The sequence below is a fragment of the Ursus arctos genome, unplaced genomic scaffold (assembly GCF_023065955.2).
Source record: "Ursus arctos isolate Adak ecotype North America unplaced genomic scaffold, UrsArc2.0 scaffold_4, whole genome shotgun sequence".
NCBI classification, from domain to species: domain Eukaryota; kingdom Metazoa; phylum Chordata; class Mammalia; order Carnivora; family Ursidae; genus Ursus; species Ursus arctos.
In genome coordinates, this window is record NW_026623056.1 from 13,506,539 (window position 1) to 13,525,121 (window position 18,583).

General features: G+C 34.2%; 1 protein-coding gene and 1 pseudogene across 1 annotated transcript in view; one reads left to right on the forward strand and one right to left on the reverse strand.

Moving 5' to 3' along the window:
- The window catches only part of CCDC39 (coiled-coil domain containing 39), a 41,385-nt gene that overhangs the window by 4,727 nt on the left and 18,075 nt on the right, over positions 1 to 18,583 (reverse strand). The window contains exons 10-18 of the mRNA XM_026498124.4: positions 17,798 to 17,992; positions 16,830 to 16,994; positions 14,252 to 14,389; positions 11,869 to 12,077; positions 6,001 to 6,124; positions 1,812 to 1,971; positions 1,274 to 1,380; positions 398 to 538; positions 74 to 253 (exon numbers count right to left, since the gene is read on the reverse strand). Of these exons, the coding sequence (XP_026353909.2) occupies positions 74 to 253; positions 398 to 538; positions 1,274 to 1,380; positions 1,812 to 1,971; positions 6,001 to 6,124; positions 11,869 to 12,077; positions 14,252 to 14,389; positions 16,830 to 16,994; positions 17,798 to 17,992 (1,419 nt within the window). The remainder of the gene's footprint in view (positions 1 to 73; positions 254 to 397; positions 539 to 1,273; positions 1,381 to 1,811; positions 1,972 to 6,000; positions 6,125 to 11,868; positions 12,078 to 14,251; positions 14,390 to 16,829; positions 16,995 to 17,797; positions 17,993 to 18,583) is intronic.
- LOC113257332 (U6 spliceosomal RNA) lies at positions 2,469 to 2,568 on the forward strand (annotated as a pseudogene).

Sequence of the window (18,583 nt, forward strand, 5' to 3'; positions counted from 1 at the left end):
ATGATAAATGCCATAAATTGTTTATTTCATTAAGTGTTTAAAAAATATTTTAGCTAAAAGGTACTGTTGTTACCTGTTGAAAGTATGTTTGAAGGATAATACGGATCTCAGCATTTTCTTCTGTGACACCAACTAGCATTTCATCAATGATCTTGTGGAAATGTTTCATTTCACGAAGTTTGATGTCTTGTTCTTCTAGTGTTTCATCTCTTGTGTCTTTCAAAAGTCGGATTTCCTTGGTGAGTTTTGCACACTGTTTTTTTTCAATAGTAGTCAGTTATTATTTAAAACTACTTCCCAGAACTTAATATTTTTTTATGGATGGAGGATTTGGAGTTACCATCTGGAACTCCAAAATATATAAATATGACAGGTCAGTTTTTAAAAAGAGCAATACCTGTTTAGTTACTCTCTCCAATTTTGGCTTCTGCTCCTCAGTTTCTCTATTTAGTTGAGATGAATAAGCCTGCTTCTCTGATAATTTTTCCTTGACATTATTTGTTAAATGTTCTATAACTTCTAAAGTATTTTCCATGCTCTGCAGAAAATAAAGTGTTAACATACTTACTGGTTAGAATCAATAACTTACAACTTGCCACTTCTTCAAGTTTTTAATTTTAATTCACTTATTTTTACATATAACATATATTGGTAGATAATAAGTATAATGGTTTCTGGATTAAGTTTCTTACATAATTTCACTAGGAAATACTTTTAAGGTACTTGGGGGAAAATAAATAAGTCAAACAATAGCTATTAAAAGCATACAATTTTCAAAGATTCAAAATTCATACAATCGGTTCCTTCAAACATTAGCAAAAAAAAAAAAAAAAATCTAAATTTTTACATAGAGCTTGCTTACCAAGCACATTGTTTTCTCTTTCAGTGATGTGGTTTGGTAACTACTTTTCTACTAGATTATTTTTATCTTTCAAATTTTATTTAAGGATCAATCTTTAAGGTAATCTTTAAGGAATTAAATGAAAAAAAGTTCATTAAATGAAAGTTAGTAGATAGATCATAATTAGCTGGCTATGATTCATCACCTAATTAACAAGTCATTATCAGCAGTCCATTCTATGTTTAGTACTGTGATTTTAACTAATTTATTTAATACTTTGGTCACTTATTTTTTTCTCATTTTAATTAAATGAGACTTTTACTATCTATTTTTAAAAATTATCTTCTTTGTACAAGATAAGAAGACAGTAGACATAATAATAATGATAGTTAACTCTTACCAAGGGCTTATTGAAAAGCCTGTAGAACTTACCTGGATATCTTCCTGTAGTTCCCTGATTTGTCTTTGTTTGTATCTGTATTTTTCATCAATAGCTCTTTTCTGTTCTTCCAGTTGGATTTTTTGTTCATACTCATCACCTAAAATTAGAGAATTCTTAGTTTAAATTTTTAACATGTTATGTAGAAAGCAAGCTTCAAGTCTTACATATATTAAACTTCTAAATTTTTTGTTATAGAAGGTAATTTTTCCTTGTATCTGCTTGTTGAAAAACAGTATGAGCATATAATGTAGTAGCCATTCTTGCTTTGTCAACATAGAGCAGCCAATGTGCTGCCGTTTTCTTCACATTTGAGATTAATTCCCAGAGAAGTGATATGTTAATACTGCTAGAACTAATAATGGAAATAACAACTTAGCTCTTATTTTAAAGGGCGGGGGGTGACTTTCTGACTCAATCAAACATGGTACATTTTTGTTTTCCATGTCTTACAATGTGCCTCTTCAAAAATAAGTAACTACAGCTTTAATTGCATATATTCATAAAAAAAATTTAAAAACTCCTACATACTGGATGGAGTCACTTTTTTAAAAGATTGTTTGTAATTGTTGTTGCAACTTCTCAGCACTTGTAAGGTGTTTTCTAGAGCATAGATTTCTTTTTCAGCTTTGTTGATCTTTGCATCCAAACTGTCACCTTCCCTTTGAAGTTCTTCTTTTTCTTGAGCAGCCTGTGAAATATAGAACAGAAGTGACTGGACAAAAGTATCAGGACAGAATGTCTGTTTCCAGGGCAGGAAATAGTTTACTCATAACAATACCAATTTGCCTTGGGGCCTACAGGCAGCATTAAGCATTTATGTATTGCACTTGATTTAGAGTAGAAGACTAAATCCCCAAGACCTTCAAAATATAGTACTTAGGATACAAACAGATAAAAATGTAGTAATTAACCAAAGCTTGCATTAAAACTTTCCAATAAAAATTACCAGAAAGCAAAGCAGGTTTAAACTTTACTGGAAAGAGATACGGTTAACTAGGAGGTGGCTTCAAACTAGATAAGAAGAATCCATGTTTCTGGCCTGAAAGTCATTTTAAGTCTTAGGAATAAAGGAGGTAAGCAAGATACACCTAGGAAAGTAAATGCATATTATTTCTAACCCAGTTATATTGTTATTAGAACTAGGATTTCAACATCTTTGAACAGTTAAGTAATATTAAAATTAGAGTACTCACTTAGCACATACTAAAATTGAAAAAAATAGAAAAAATTAGTGTGGGACCTGCACAAGAATAACACGCAAATTTGTGAAGCACTCCATATTTTTTTTTTTTAAAGATTTTATTTATTTATTTGACAGAGATAGAGACAGCCAGCGAGAGAGGGAACACAAGCAAGGGGAGCGGGAGAGGAAGAAGCAGGCTCATAGCGGAAGAGCCTGATGTGGGGCTCGATCCCATAACGCCGGGATCACGCCCTGAGCCGAAGGCAGGCGCTTAACCGCTGTGCCACCCAGGCGCCCCGAAGCACTCCATATTTTTAAAAGGAGAAACACTGCATGATTCCACTTACATGATATGCCTATAATAGTCAAATTCACAAATGGAAGGTAGCATGGTGGCTGCCCGGGGTTGAGGAGAGGGAAGAATAGGGACTCAGTGTTTAATGGGTAGAGAGTTTCAGTTTGGGAAGATGAAAAAGTTCTGGAGATGGATGTTGATGTTGGTTGCACAACAGTGGGGATGTACTTACTACCACAGGACTGCACACTTAAAAATTGTTAAAATGGCCAATTGTATGTATATTTTGCCACATTTAAAAAATTTTTTAAAATTAAAGGTAATTGATAAATGTGGCTGGAAAAAATGCAGTCTATAAATTGCTGAAAACCAAAAATTCTCAGTAGTGGGCATACTCAGTGACTTTTTCCAGCTTAACTCTTGTCACTGGGCTAGGCTCTCTAGAGTTGTATCCAAAAAGTTCCAAAGAATGTCTCCAATTAAATGTTGACAGGGAAAACATGAATATATATTTAAAAGTGCCAGGGTGTTATACGCAACTAATGAATCATCGAACTTTACATCAAAAACCAGGGATGTACTGTATGGTGACTAACATAATATAATAAAAAAACATTAAAAAAAAGTGCCAAAACCCATTTTTAATCAAAATCAACTAATAATTTCATTTGTTAATTTATTTAATCCCTAGGTATGTATAATTAAACCAGAATGTGGCCATTTGAAAAGTTTTATTGGTAATTCTTCCTCTCCTAACATTTTCACTGGTATTTATTATGCTTCAAAATATGTTACACATATTTTTGTAGTAAATAGTATATAATAAAAAAAATAAGTTAGCCAAAAAAAAAATATTAGATAAGTTATAATCTAATTCTAGTAAGTTGAGTCTAGAATTGGCAACCTTTTCATTCAAAAAATACTGTAGTGGAAGAAACTTAGAATGAATCAAAACAGCTAGATTTTAGTTGTGGATTTCCTACGAATGAGTTGAGTAACATTAATTCATTTTCCTTCTCCGAGTTCAGTTTCTTTATTTGTCAAACAAAGGGGCTGACTTTGTACATTTATATATATATATATTTCTTGATCTAATTATACTTTAAACTTCTAAAAACTCTTATGATTTACCTAGTTCTAAATGAGAGATTATAGAATGTATACCTTTTATCCTAGATTAGAAAGCTTATATTAGAAACAAATTTTTATTTATACCTTTCTGTAAGCATATTAAAGCATTTTCCAGTAATTTCATTTTCTAATAGTTTCACTAAATTGTGGTCAGAATTTAGTGAAGGAATTTCCCTATAAAGACCACATAAGACACATTCAGTCTAGTTACAAATAAAGTTTCATTTTTACACAACTGGCACATGTGAAGTGTTAACAGTAAAACATTTAAATATGCCGTATAATGAAAAATGGAATAATGTGGGAAACTGCAGACCCTAGAAAGGAGGGAAAGTGAAGAGTGTCATTAGGAAATTGGGAAGGTAACTCATCACCTCAATTCATCTTACATATCCCTTATGCTGACATTTATCCAGCAACTTTACTGTGAACAGAAGACACATTCTTTTCATCATAAAATTTGCCTGTTTTCCTGAGAAGAGGATGCATCGTCATCATCTTCATCACAGCAATAACAATAATGACAGCTAACATTTACTGAGGGCTCATTCTGTTCCAGACACTCTTTAAGGGTTTTACATATATTTCTTCATTTATTTCTCACAACAAAAGTAATAATATCTGCACTTTGCAAGGGAGGAAACTAAGCCCCCAAAATGGTTAAGTAACTTATTCAAGTCACCTACTTGGTCAGTGATAGAACCCAGATATGGAAAAAGAGCTTTTAGGTAACATCACAGCCCTTATTGAAAGAGAAACTTAACTGGAATTGTAACATTTACCTTCTTCCCAGCACTGAACAGCCTAGAGCCTACCCTTCACCCCTCAGGAACCTTTAAAACCTAAGAGTACGAGGTAAGTCTTGTTAGTATCAGGTCGAAACCTGAGGTACTACAGACCGATGAATTACAAGAACGGTTTGAGAGCTGGGATTCATTTCTCATGTAGGTTGGTGGAATTTCCTGAGGCAAAGTGGCAGGCATATCACACTCAGTGTATGTGTTAGGGGCACACTCAAAGAAGGGCTACAGAAGGAAATTTGGAAGATTAAGTACAAGTCAAAGGAAAGGGAAGATCTGTCCATAAGGGCCATCCTCTATGGGTGTGAATTGGGAGATCTTCCCACTCCCATCAGTGTATGATAGAGGAAAAATGAGTTAAAATTTCCACACTCCTTTCTAGTATCTTAAGTTCACAGACCTCTGTGTAAAGGAAATCACACCTGTTCAGTTTCTACAAGGAAAAAATGAGTATGGCAGTACTCAGGAAGGGAAATGCACCCATTTTCCCTCAGGGGTTACTACGTAAAGATGAAATGGCAGACAAATCTCAAACATCAGAACAGAGCAGATTCTCCCATCTGATATGAAGGCAAAGGAACAGGCCTCCTCCTCTGGATATCTGCCGTACCAGAGCTGCACTGGCATATTGGAGAGTAAGATTGCAAAGGCAGTGTAGGTCCAGGCGATGATGCCGTCTAGGATGTAGCCATCTGAGCAGATGGCTATAGAGAAGTAAGGCCTTGAGCCTGAGGTGTTGAACACCTTACCACATGAATACTAAAGACATGCAAAGTGACAGCAGGTCTTAGGGAAAAACAGATTTTGAATCCTGAATAAATGAGGGAAAATGACAACACAAATGACAGCCAAAAGAAAAAAGTATCAAAGAGCAGTCCAGACCTCTCTCTTTGACCTCATGGACTTGAGGTGTATAAAAAATAATAGCTTCCGGGGCGCCTGGGTGGTTCAGTTGATTAAGCCTCTGACTCTTGGTTTCAGCTCAGGTCATGATTCAGGGTTGTGCAATCGAGCCCCACGTCAGCTCCACACTCAGTACAGAGTCTGCCTGAGATTCTCTCCCTCTCCCTCTGCCCCTCCACCCTCTCATGCACTCTCTCTCTCAAATAAATAAATCTTCAAAAAATAATAATAGCTTCAGTACCTCCACCTAACAACTGATGTTTTATGGCCCTAATCAAGTGCAGTAGCTGTAAGAGCGCTATGAAATTTAAAGTTGCATGGCAAAAAAAAAAAAAAAAAATGCCATTTGGTTAACAGAGAGCAGAAAAAGATACTTTATCACAACTATGAATCAATTAAGATTACCTTTATCACATAATAGGCCTGTGTTTTCTCCTCTTCTCCTTCCGGAGGCAGCATAACAACAGTAAGAATTTCATATCTATTCTTCAGCTTATCAATTTTACTCAGCCTCTCATGAAATTCAGCACTAATATGGAAAGAAAAAGAAAAACACTGAAAAACAAATAACATACTTTTTTTTAAAGGACTACAGTGTTCTTATATAAGACATTTTTATTAATACTGAATTCAAACAGGTTAAATATGTTTTCACTTTTCAATTTTATAATTAGTGGGAAGTGTCTCGGGTTTCACCCTATTTGAAAGCTAAGAAGTTAGGCTGCCATAGTTTCATGGATATTGGCAGAAGACACAAGATTCCTAGGTCAAAGAAAAAGGACTTTGTCATTCATGGTACACCAAGTAGCATGAGCTTCCTGTTTGCAGAGCTCTCAAAGTCCCATGCAAGTGAGAAGGGGCTCAAGTGGCTGTTACATACACCATAGTTATATCACAGCTGAGGAACCTCAAGCTCAGGTAACCCAAATATCTTATCATGGGAACTACGCAAATATAGCCAACCTACTCCAGCAAGAGAATACCACCTCTAGCTTCCAAGGCTATTGACTATCTGAACATCGTTTAAAAGATAGTTTGATGCAAATTAAAGCCACAATATGATATTACCTCATAGCCTTTGGGTAGCTATAAAAAAGAAAAAAAAAAGAAAAAGAAAGAAAGAAAGAAAAAAAGAAAGAAGAAAGAAAGAAAGAAAGAAAGAAAGAAAGAAAGAAAGAAAGAAAGAAAGAAAGAAAGAAAAAGAAAAGCAAGTATTGACAGGGCGCCTGGGTGGCTCAGTTGGTTAAGCTGCCAGTTCTTGATTTCAGCTCAGGTCATGATCTCAGGGTTCTGGGGGCTCTCAGCGGGGAGTCTGCTTGAGAGTCTCTCCCTCCTCTGCCCCTCCCCCCACTACTGCACTCTCGTGATCTCTCTCTAAAATAAAAAAATAAATAAATCTTTAAAAAAGTACAGGCAATAATGTGGAGAAATTGGAGCCCTTGTATACTATTAGTGGAACTGTAAAATGATGCAACCAGTAGGGAAAACAGTATGGTAATTCCTCAAAAAATTACAAATAAAACTACCATATGATACAGCAATTCCACTTCCAGTTAGATAGCCAAAAAAAGCAAAAGCAGGTACTTGAAGAAATCTCTGCACCTCAGTGTTCATACCAGCATTATTCATAATAGTGAAGAGGTGAAGCAACCCAAACATCCATGGACAGATGAATGGATACACTAAATGTGGTATATACATGCAATGGAATATTCTTCAGCCTTAAAAGGAAATTGCATCACATGCTACACAGATGAACCTGAGGACATTATGCTAAGTGGAATAAGCCAGTCACAAAAGACAAATGCTGCATGATTCCACTTACATGAAGTATCTAAAGCAGTCAAATTCATACAGACAGAAAGAATGGTAGTTACCAAGGGCTGGGGGTGGGGAGAATGGATGGTAGGTGTTTAGAGGGTATAGAGTTTCAGTTTCAGGAAATGAAAAAGTTCTGGGATCTATTGTACAATAATGTGAATACACTTAATAACATTACTGAACTGTACACTTAAAAATGGTTAGTATGGTCAATTTTACGTTATGTGTTTTTTTACCAAAAATTTTTAACAAGATAGCCTAGAACAGGAAAGTTAGTACCATTACTTGTAAGACATACAGAAATATGAGAAACCCATAAATAACTGTCTCCCAAGATTTAGATTTTTTTACTCTGCTGATTATTTTTTCCTTTCATTCTGGTAAATTCATATTTTATGAACTTTTAAAAACTTATTTTATAATAATACTAATAATGCTAATATACGTATGGAAACATGAAGAGTGAGTCATTTGTCTACTACAACCTTATGAAAGTGTACTATCCAACCATGGTGAAAAGAAATCTTTAACCTACCAGGTTCCCTACTCCTAAAGAAAAGTTGGTGGTAAAATATATTAAGTAACAGAAGTTATGGCTTTGCTTATTTTTAAGTATTACTGTTACATCATAAAAAAATATTTAGTTAACCTTTATACAATTGTAAAAGACAAGACCTGTTGGCCTTCCAGCTTAAGATGGTGGACTAAGCACAAGTACTTCTCTTCTTCCAAAACTGGAAAAGAATAAAAGGAGGAAAAAAAAAAAAAGCACCACAGCTCTGGGAAAGAGAAAGACACAATTTTGTCATGAATTCACGAAAAAAATGGGAAACAAATAGGATTTGATTGACGGGGGGTGGGGGGGAATGGAGATACAGACAGAAAATTATTAATGCAGAAATAAGAGCCATGATTCACCAAAGAAGTCTGGAGAAAATTCAAATCCAGAAATCAGAAATAAAAAGAGCAAGAGTGATCTCTGAGGCTACTATTAAGGTAAGTAATGAAAGGACTGTCTACAGAACATCTGGACCACTTTCCCCAACCCCTCAAAGTTTATAGAAATGTTGGCAGGAATTATTTATGCTCCAATGATAATCCCCCAAATTACCAGAGTTCCTAGCATTGTATGTTGGAGCTGGAGAGAAAAGTAAAAAAGGGCATGATATAATTCCAGGCCCCCACAACAGTGGAGGTTAATAAAAAACAAAATTCCATCCATGAAGAAAATAAAGTCTTTATCACCCAAAATAAACTCCTTAAGGGACAAACTCCTTATGCTCATTAAGGGGCAAATTGGCCCAGTGCCCACAAGCAGCCCTCCCATTTAGAGGAGAGACCAGTTGGAGAAAAAGATCTACCTAATTGCAGAAGAAACCCATACCAGCTGCTATACCAATCACCATGATTATTAATTAAACATTTGTTATTAAATATAACAGAAAGCCAAGGACTATCAGACATTTTGGAAAGTTAATAGCATGAATGAAAAGAACAAAATCAGCAAACACAGAACACATCCTAAGAGAAACAAAAATAATGCATGGGATTGAAGAGAACTTCCAGAGTATTCTAGTATCTCTAAAAGATGAGAGGATGTTGATCCAAAACTATCCATAAACAAGAATGGGCTGCTATGAAAAGAAAGGACCAATGAAAGAACAAAAGTCCTTGCAAATAGTTTCCCCGTCTCAACTTAATAGTAGTAAATAAGAAAGATTAATCAGTAATCTAGAGAGCAAGGGGGACAGAGAATGGAGAGGAGGCAGAAAGGAAGAGAGTAGGAAGAGAGAGAATGAGAATATCTTAAAAAGTGGAATAAAAAGAACAGAAAATTCAAAATGAGAGTATAGTTAAAAAATCCAGGAGACAGACCAACAACCTCTAAAAATGAGCAACAAATGCAGAAAACAGAGAGTGGTATGAGAAAAAAATTAAATAACTAATAGAAAAATATTTCCCTGATCTAAAGAAAAATTTTCCATACTATCCATGGCTGCTTCCACTCCACAATGGCAGAGTTGACTGTTGCAACAGAGACCATATGGCCCACAAAACCTATGTCACTTACTATTTGGCCCTTATAGAAAATTGTGTGGGATATTGCTAAACTAATATTTGGCCTTCAAAGTTGAAATTTATAATTAGCTAAGCATCTATCTCAAAAAGTTAAAGCACAGCAAAATAAATCCACAAAAATAGAAGGAAAAAATAGTAAATGTGAGAGCAGCAAGTAATAAAATAGAAAACCAGGCACGTGGATGGCTCAGTCAGTTAAGCATCCAACTCTTGGTTTCAGCTCCGGTCATGATCTCAGGATCATGAGATCAAGCCCTGCATCAGGTTCTAGGCTTGACTCTGGGTCTGCCTGAGATTCTTTCCCCCTCCCTCTCCCTTCCCCTCTAAATTCCCCCCACTTGTACTTGCTTTCTCTAAAATAAATAAGTAAATAAATAAATAAATAAAAATCTTTAAAAAATAATAAATAAAAATAAAATAGAAAATGGATTCATAATAGAAAAAAATCAACAAGCATTGTTTCTTTTCAAGGAGTAATAAAATTCATTAGTTACTGGCAAGACTTATCCCACCTAAAAAAGAGATGTCACAAATAACCAATATCAGGAATGAAAAGCTACAAACACTGCAGCTATTAAACAAATAATAAAGTGATACTGTGAACAACTTAATGGCAAGAACTTTGAAAATTTAGAAGAAGTGGAAATTTTTTCCTAAGGAAAAATATAATTTACTAAAACTGACTCAAGAACAAATACAGTATCTGTATTGTCCTATAACCAATCAATAAATTGAACAAACAGTTGAAAATCTTCAAAAAAGTCCAGGCCTCCGATGACTGGCCTGGACATCTTTGAAAATTCAAGAAAGATACAATACTACACTTTTACAAACTTATCCAGACTATAGGAAAGTAAAAAACATACAAAATTGTTCTACGAAAGCTGACATAACCTTAATAACCTGATAACTTGACAAGGGCAATACAGAAAGGAGAATTATAACCATAGATGTGACAACTGTTTACAAATACCATCAAACAAAATCTAGATATATAGAAAATGTAATATGTGATAGACAAGTTTTGTTTATCCAGGAATGTAATGTTGTTTTAAAGTTGAAAAATTAATCAATATATTTAACTATATTAACAGACTGAAGGAGCTACATTATATCAACGAATGCAGAAAAAGCATATAACAAAAGTCCACATCTGTTCCTGATGAAACAAATTTTAAAAAACCTCTTAGCAAAGAATGAAAATAGATGGGCACTCCTTTGATATTATAAAGGATATTTCAAAAAAGTCTACAATTCATACTTAATGATAAAACAATTCCCTTCGAGATCAGGCACAAGACCAGGGGACCTGCAATCACACTGCCAGTCAGCACTGACCTGGAGGTCAGATAACAAGGACAGTGAAGCAAGAGAAAGAAAGACTGAAAAGGGAGACACAAAACTGTTACTTGTAATTGATGTGAATGAAATACCTAGAAATTAGAATCTAGAGATCAACTGTCAGAATTAATAAGAGTTTAAGCAAAGTTGCTGGATTCTTAATATACAGAAATCAACTATATTTCTATAATGCTAGCAACAAACCAAAAATGAAATGACTTAAAAGGAAATAACATTGACAGAAACATTTTAAAAAGTAGCATGTAGGGCACCTGGGTGGCTCAGTTGGTTAAGCCACTGTCTTCAGCTCAGGTCATGATCTTGGAGTCCAAGGATCAAGCCCCGCATCAGGCTCTGTGCTCAGGAGGGAGTCTGCTTCTCCCTCTGACACTCCCCCCTCTTGTGCTCTCTCTCTCTCATATAAATAAAGAAAATATTAAAAAAAAAAAAAGGTAGCATGTAGGGGCACCTGTGTGGCTCAATCGGTTGAGCATCCAACTCTTGATTTAGTCTCAGGTCATGATATCAGGTCCTGAGATCGAGCCCCACATCAGGCTCTATACTGAGCATGGAGCCTGCTTGAGATTCTCTATCACTCGCCCTCTGCCCCCCACCCGTGCTTTCTCTCTCTCTCAAATAAATAAGAAATTAACTAATTAATTAATTAAATTACATAAAAAGTGGCATGTAGCCAGGAATAAATCTTTTTTATAAAAGATATGCAAAATCTCTATGGAAAAATTGTTTTAATAAATGTAGCCATAAGGGGAAGCATGTTATTGAACTCTTACCACAAAACATATTAAAAAACCAGTTCCAAGGGAATTAGTGATCTCACTGCAAAAGGCATAATCTAAAGAATTAGGAGTTAGCCGAAGGAAAGAGGGAGGAAAAACCAGGACTAAAACATGTCCAATAGATTAAAAGCCTTTTCAAATAAGTACAAAAAGGTGATAATCCAAGTCAGTTCTTCTGACATCACCCTTACGTTTCCAAAAAATTTTAGCAGTATTTTAAAACTCGAATTATTACCTTATGTTCTGCCGTTCTTGATCAACATATCTTATTTGTGATGCAAGCATTGTTTTGTGAACCTTAATTTCTTCCATTCGTTCTTCCATAGCTGTGTGTAATTGCTGTTTTCTTTTTTCCAGAGAAAGTACTTCTTCTGCCTTACTGTGAAGCATTTCTCGAGTACGTTTAACTTCAAGTTTTAAAAGATTGTCTTCTATCATCAAATCCTATCAACATAACAAAATTGTCAGATACTGAAATAATTACTGTTACACCCAAACCAAAATATTTTTTTTATTGCCATGAAAGTCAAACTTGAAAATACAACTTTTTCTAATTTGACCACTGACCAAGATAACTAGTATTAAATTTAGATTACTCTGAGTGATGACTCTTGGTTTTTCTTCACTTTTTAAGAAAAGGGTTTATTCCAAGTCTTATTATAATTCAATTTGAAATTTAAGTTTAGTATACTAAAAAAAAAAAAAAGAAGAAGAATTTATTCTCAAAATTGAAACTTACAATCCAGGAAATATATATAGTCCTATGGATGAAATTTTTATATTCTAAACTAAATCTCACAAAATAATGTATATACATTTTATTCTAAACAATTCAGTATTGGATAGAGTACTGACACAAGAGTACACAAATAGATCAATTTTCAGAATAGAAAGCCCAGAAACAAATACTCCAGAACATAAGACTTTATTATTTCAAAACATAGCTTTTCGGTTGGAGAAAAGATTAGATGCGTACATCTCAAATGTACCAAAAATAAATTACAGATTAATGAAATACTTAATGTAAGAGATAAAACCAATGCAGTTACTGACATAGTAACATCTGTTTGGTTTTTAGTATGACAAAAAAGTTTCTAAGTATAAAAATTATGCAGGGAAAAACTTAAATATTTGATGTTAAAAAAAGTTTTTAATGTCAAAAAACTGAATAAAAACTTAAAGATAAATGGGAAAATATTGACAATATTTATGACAGAGTTAATATTTTTACACATAAAGGTCTTTTGCAAAACAATTAAAAAATACAAACCTTTTAATGGAAATATGGGCCAAGATAATAAACTAGAAATCCAAAAAAGAAAGATTACAGAATATAACTTATTGGGAAAAAATGTTTAAACATTTTTTTGAGACGGAGAGAACACACACAAGTGGCAGGGGGGCGGGGGGGTGCAGAGGGAGAGAGAGAGAGAGAGAGAGAATTCCAAGCAGGCTCCATGCCCAGTGCGGAGCCCACACAGGGCTCGATCCCATAACCCTGAGATCATGACCTGAGCCGAAACCAAAAGTCAGATTTAACCCACTGAGTTACCCAGGCACTCCTAAACATTTTTATTTAAACAATTATTTTAAAATTAAACATGAAATGTTTTCACGTGTCACCAACTTAAAAAATATAGACTAAAACAATGAGATACTATGTTTGCCCATCAAATTGACAACTAATTTTATAAATTATAATATCCAGCCTTACTGGTGGGGAGTAAAATAGAATGCTTACACACTGCTGGTGGGAGTATTAAATGAACCCTCTAGAAGACAATTTAGCTTGAAAATAGTTTGGGGGCACCTGGGTGGCTCAGTCAGTTGAGCACCCGACTCTTGATTTCAGCTCAGGTCATGATTTCAGGGTCATGAAATCAAGCCCTGTGTGGAGGTCCCTGCTCAGCGTGGAGTCTGCCTGAGAGTCTCTCTCTCTCCCTCTGCCCCTCCCTTATTTGTGCATGCTCTCTCTCTAAAATAAAAATTAAAAAAAAATCTTTAAAAAAAAGGAAAATAGTTTCAAGACATTGCAAATATTTATTCTTTTTGGACCATAATTATACAATTAGAAATTTTCCCTAGCTCTTTGAATAACTATGCAATGATATATATGCATGGTATATGGTAGTACTATTTGTTTTCAAGTGGGCTCCATACCCAACATGGGGCTCAAACTCATGACCATGAGAACAAGAGTCACATGCTCCACTGACTGAGCCAGGCAGACGCCCCAACAGTACTATTTAGAATAATCAAACATTAGAAATAAACACATATCCGAAAAACAGGAGATAGTAAAACGAATTATGGTAACTTGCATGCAATAAACTGTAGGAAGCCTTTAAAAATAATTCTTAAAGAATATTTAATGTTTAATATTTAATGTTTGCAGACATACATGGAAATAGCATATTTAAAATTTTTAAAAATAATACATATTAATATATTAATTATAAAGCTAATTTTCTTCAAACTAGAAGGAAATAATATAACTTTAACACTTTATTTTGTATGATTTATTTTCATCCTTATAATTTGGTATATTTTCAAAAATTTCTATAATTAGCATTAAAATGTGGTTTTTAATATTATATACACATATGATTTTACTGCACCTGTTTCAAAGCTTTGGTTTTATTAAGTTCTTTCTCTGATCTGTCATTGAAAAGGTTTAGTTCATTTATTTTGGTCATGAGGAACTGTTTTTCATCATAATTTTTACTATTTGACTTCTTCATAAAATAAAGATCATTCTATAAAAAGGGAAAAGAAGTGAAATGCATATTTTAAAATAATATTAAATACATAGTATTAAACATATCTTACATTAAATTATATGCTCCATTGAATATTTATAATAATTGGATTTTTAAATCTCACTCTTCATGCTCCAATGTTTCTAATATAATACACGTGGATATTCACATAGGAACATTTTCATTTTTATCACCTATTGATTTTTTGGATTTGGTTTAGGTTCAATAATTCTGGGAAATATTATGTACAGTTTGACCTGAATTATTGGGTGATTGCCATTTATGGGGAGAAATATGAGGAGGAAGCCAAGCATTGGTTCAGTACACAGCTCACCTTTTAAGTTCATTATTTGATTTAACCCAAGTCACAGAAGGCAAAAACCTTCACCGTCTAGAAAAGCCTAGGGTTTTGGTTAACAGTACAAGCTCTAGAATCAGATGTCCTTAATTACATATTAGTCATCTGACTCTGGTGGGCAACCGACTCTTTCTTAGTTTCCTCATTTCTAAAATGGAGATGACACTGCCTACACCTCCCTGGGCTGCTGTGAGGATTAAAGATGTTACTGTCAAAGAGTATCACAACAGTGTTTGACACATAAAAGTGTCATGAATTCTTACTATTATTTAATTATATGTATATTCACATGTTGGTAGAGAGAAAAATGCTAGAAAAGATCTAATTCCATCAGATGCATAAATACGTCACACATACCCAGATATCAGTTTCCTAGCTTTCTAACAGTCTACATGTCTCCATTCACCCAGACCTCAGAACAAGGTTTGTGCTCTTAGTTCCCTCTGGGTACCTAAAGCAAAAACTTTCTAGTTCCAGGATCTAGTTCTGTTCTTCTCCCTCTTTCTTTTACTCTCTCTTTCTCTCTCCCTCCTTCCTATGCCTCTCTCATTGCCTGTATTTCTCTTAGGTATCAAGACCTAAGATTGCAGCAAGACAATAAGGAGAGGAATTTTTTTGTGTGTAAAGATGTGATTTCATAAAATTAATTTTTAGAATGAAAAAATTTTAAGTTAAGGTGATTTTCAACCAGAAAGAATTAGTTTCTATTATGTAAAATAGGAGATGGAATGGCATGGGAGAGGTTATGCAGAATGACTTCACAATCTCATGGTACTATTGAGAAGAACAGACGTTCATTAGGTTAACTAGCTTTGATATCTTTAAAACTTCACTTGCATTTCTTTTAATTTATTTATCTCTTTGTTAAAACCAGAGTTGGGATAGGCATAAGTACTAGTCAACTGTATAACTTCCCACACAGCAAAATAGACACAATTCACACCAGGGTCAAGAAACATGCTAGCATACAAATGTCACCCTCCTATCATTCTGTAGCATTCATGTGCTGTGTTAAGATACATACTACTTCTAATTTTCCCAAACTCCCTAAAATAATATCAAATATTTTCTTTCATTTAATAGATGAGTTAACTAGGGCTTAGAAAAGTTGAAGTAGCGGTACTGTAAAACCTTGATATTCAGAACCAGTTGTTTCTGATTCCAAAACGTGTTCTTTTCCACAAAGCTAAGGAAACAGTTTTTTAAAATTTCATCAGGCTACAAACTACTCCAAACCAAAATTTTGTCATCTTAAAATTTAAAAAATAATAATTAATTTTAAAAAGAGCTCCTTTTCACCTTTACAGTCCTAAAGGAATTCAGAGAATTCTTCTTAATAACCACTAGAGGACACTCATCACAAGTCTTTCAAACTAAATGACAAATCCTCTGGGGTTCTCATCCCATTCAGGTCTATGATCTTCACTCTTACTCTCCAGTTAAACTTTAACATAGGATTTATATTACATAGGTTCCCCTAACATAGGTTTTATATGACCATAAACATTATAATACTGAAAGAACATTTTCACCTTATTAACAAAATAGAGTCATTCAAAATATCAAAATATTGTAACCAAATAAATATATGAAATACAACAGATGACCTATAAAGGTCATTTCAAAGATAAAGGGCAATCAAGTTATTCTGTCAAAAACATAAAAGAAAAATGGGAGTTTATCAATGTTTTAAATCATGTACTATTTAAGAGTATTTTGAAGTCCTATGGGCCAGGGATCAAATCCTAGCTCTCCATGTGCTAGCTGTGTAACCATGCACAAGTTCTTTAATCTGTGACAAAAGTAATAATATCTCCCTCACAAGACACTGATAAAGATTAAATGAGATAAAATACTACAGGCATGTAATATACTTAGCATATAGTAAGTACATAATCAATGGTAATGTTATATTCTCATAGTCAGTATAACATGAACATGAGTTCATACATTTGTTACATATGCAGGTAGCTTGGCAATCATCCTATCCAAAGTAAAGTCTTAGGACCATGTTGACTTAAAACAGAACGACTAATGGCTAGGATATTTGAAGCATCAAAAGTATTTTGGCTAAGTTACATGAAGCTTCTTGATCTGTGTTTCCAAAATGCCAAATGTAGATTTTTTCTCTTCCAATGTCTTTTTAAGTTCAACAATTTTTGTTTCAAGGGCTTGTTTTTCTTCTGAATTAATTTCTCCTTTTAACCGTGACATTCGGCGTTCCACTTGTTGAATGTAAAAATCCTGTTACAGTTTTTAAAAACACATAGTAAGGAGAAACAAACAGTTAAAACCATTTCTTAAAGTTTAGTCTTAAGTGTCATCATTTACTAAAGTCACTTTAATTTTTCAGTAATTTATAGTATAAAATCCTTCTTAACTCTAAGCAGAGAAACAGCAAACTATTCTTCAACAATTAAGGCACATGACAGTGACATAAAAGTAAGTAATCTTCTGAAAATGTAAGAAGTCAGCTAGGAGGGTATTTACCATACTACTAGGACAGAACCTCAGTAAATCCACTGGATTTACATGGACATGGATTTCTGAGGGCACATTTTCTAAGGAACTAAGACTACATTAGACAAGTAAATTAAGAGGTAGTGAGGGATGATATTAAAGAATTAACATGAGACAGAATATATAAATGGAACAAATAAGGAAAAACTTCTAAAGTGCTTTTAAACTATTAGTCTAGGGGTTGGTGTAGGGAAGCCCATGTTTGCACGACTAAGACTCAACATATAGTCTTTCCAGGTTTCAGATAGCCCACTCCTTGTTTTGTTTTACTCCAGGCCCAATTGCCCCAGCTTCCTTTAAAGCATGGTTTCCCCCACTAGAGTTTTATCTGTTTATTTCAGATCAAGAAAAAAATAGCTTTTAAGGCTCCCTTACCCTACTACTGACCAAACATGATATCCCATTTCAGCATGTCTATCCCCCCAAGAGTGCTTTAAAGATCTCTGTTTTTTCAGGACACTGTAGTATCCTGACCTTCACAACTATAACAAATCAATATGGAAGACATTCATAAGATTAACACCTACCTGACTGTACATAATTTCTTGCTGCTTCAAGGTTTCAAAATCCAGTTTATGTAACTGATGGTTGAGGTGCTTTAGAGAGGAACGAGTTCCTTCAATTTCTGATACAAGAGCTTTTTCTTTCATTGTCTCGGTCTGTAATTCCTGAACTTTCTTAAATAGCACATCTTTTACTATGTTCAATTGAACTTCCACTTCCTGATGATAAGAATAATAGTGATCAATGAAATTATAATGCCTTGAAATGTTTTATTATATGAACAATATAATTTAGGGGGGTCATAAATTAACCCCCCAACATTTTAGCCCATGAGAATATAAGAATGCCCTTCCCACAATTTCAACAAATCTCCAACACTTCTTAGTCTACTCTATTCCAGTACCTTGATTTGTCATCTTAATTCTACACCATGTCACCCTGACCTTAGAACTTGGCCATTCTACTGGTTTCCTCAGAAAATAAAATATACCAGAGACATACAACTTTTAAGTTCACAGAATTTGCTGCAGTCTTGCAGGTGTTACAGGAAAGAAATCACATTGCTCAATCTCCCACCTTCTTCTGGGCACTATCCAAGGGTGAGCAGGTAAATGTTTAACCACCAGCTTTCCAGGGAATGGGAGGTTAGGGGAAAGAAGCTGATTTTCATTGTATAAATATTCCCATTATGGCCAATCTCAAGCTACTAACACGATTCCACTAAATGCCAGAGTAGGGAAGAAATTTGCAGTAGCAGACCATTACATAGCATTTCCACTATACAGATATAATAAATGTAAGTAATCTTA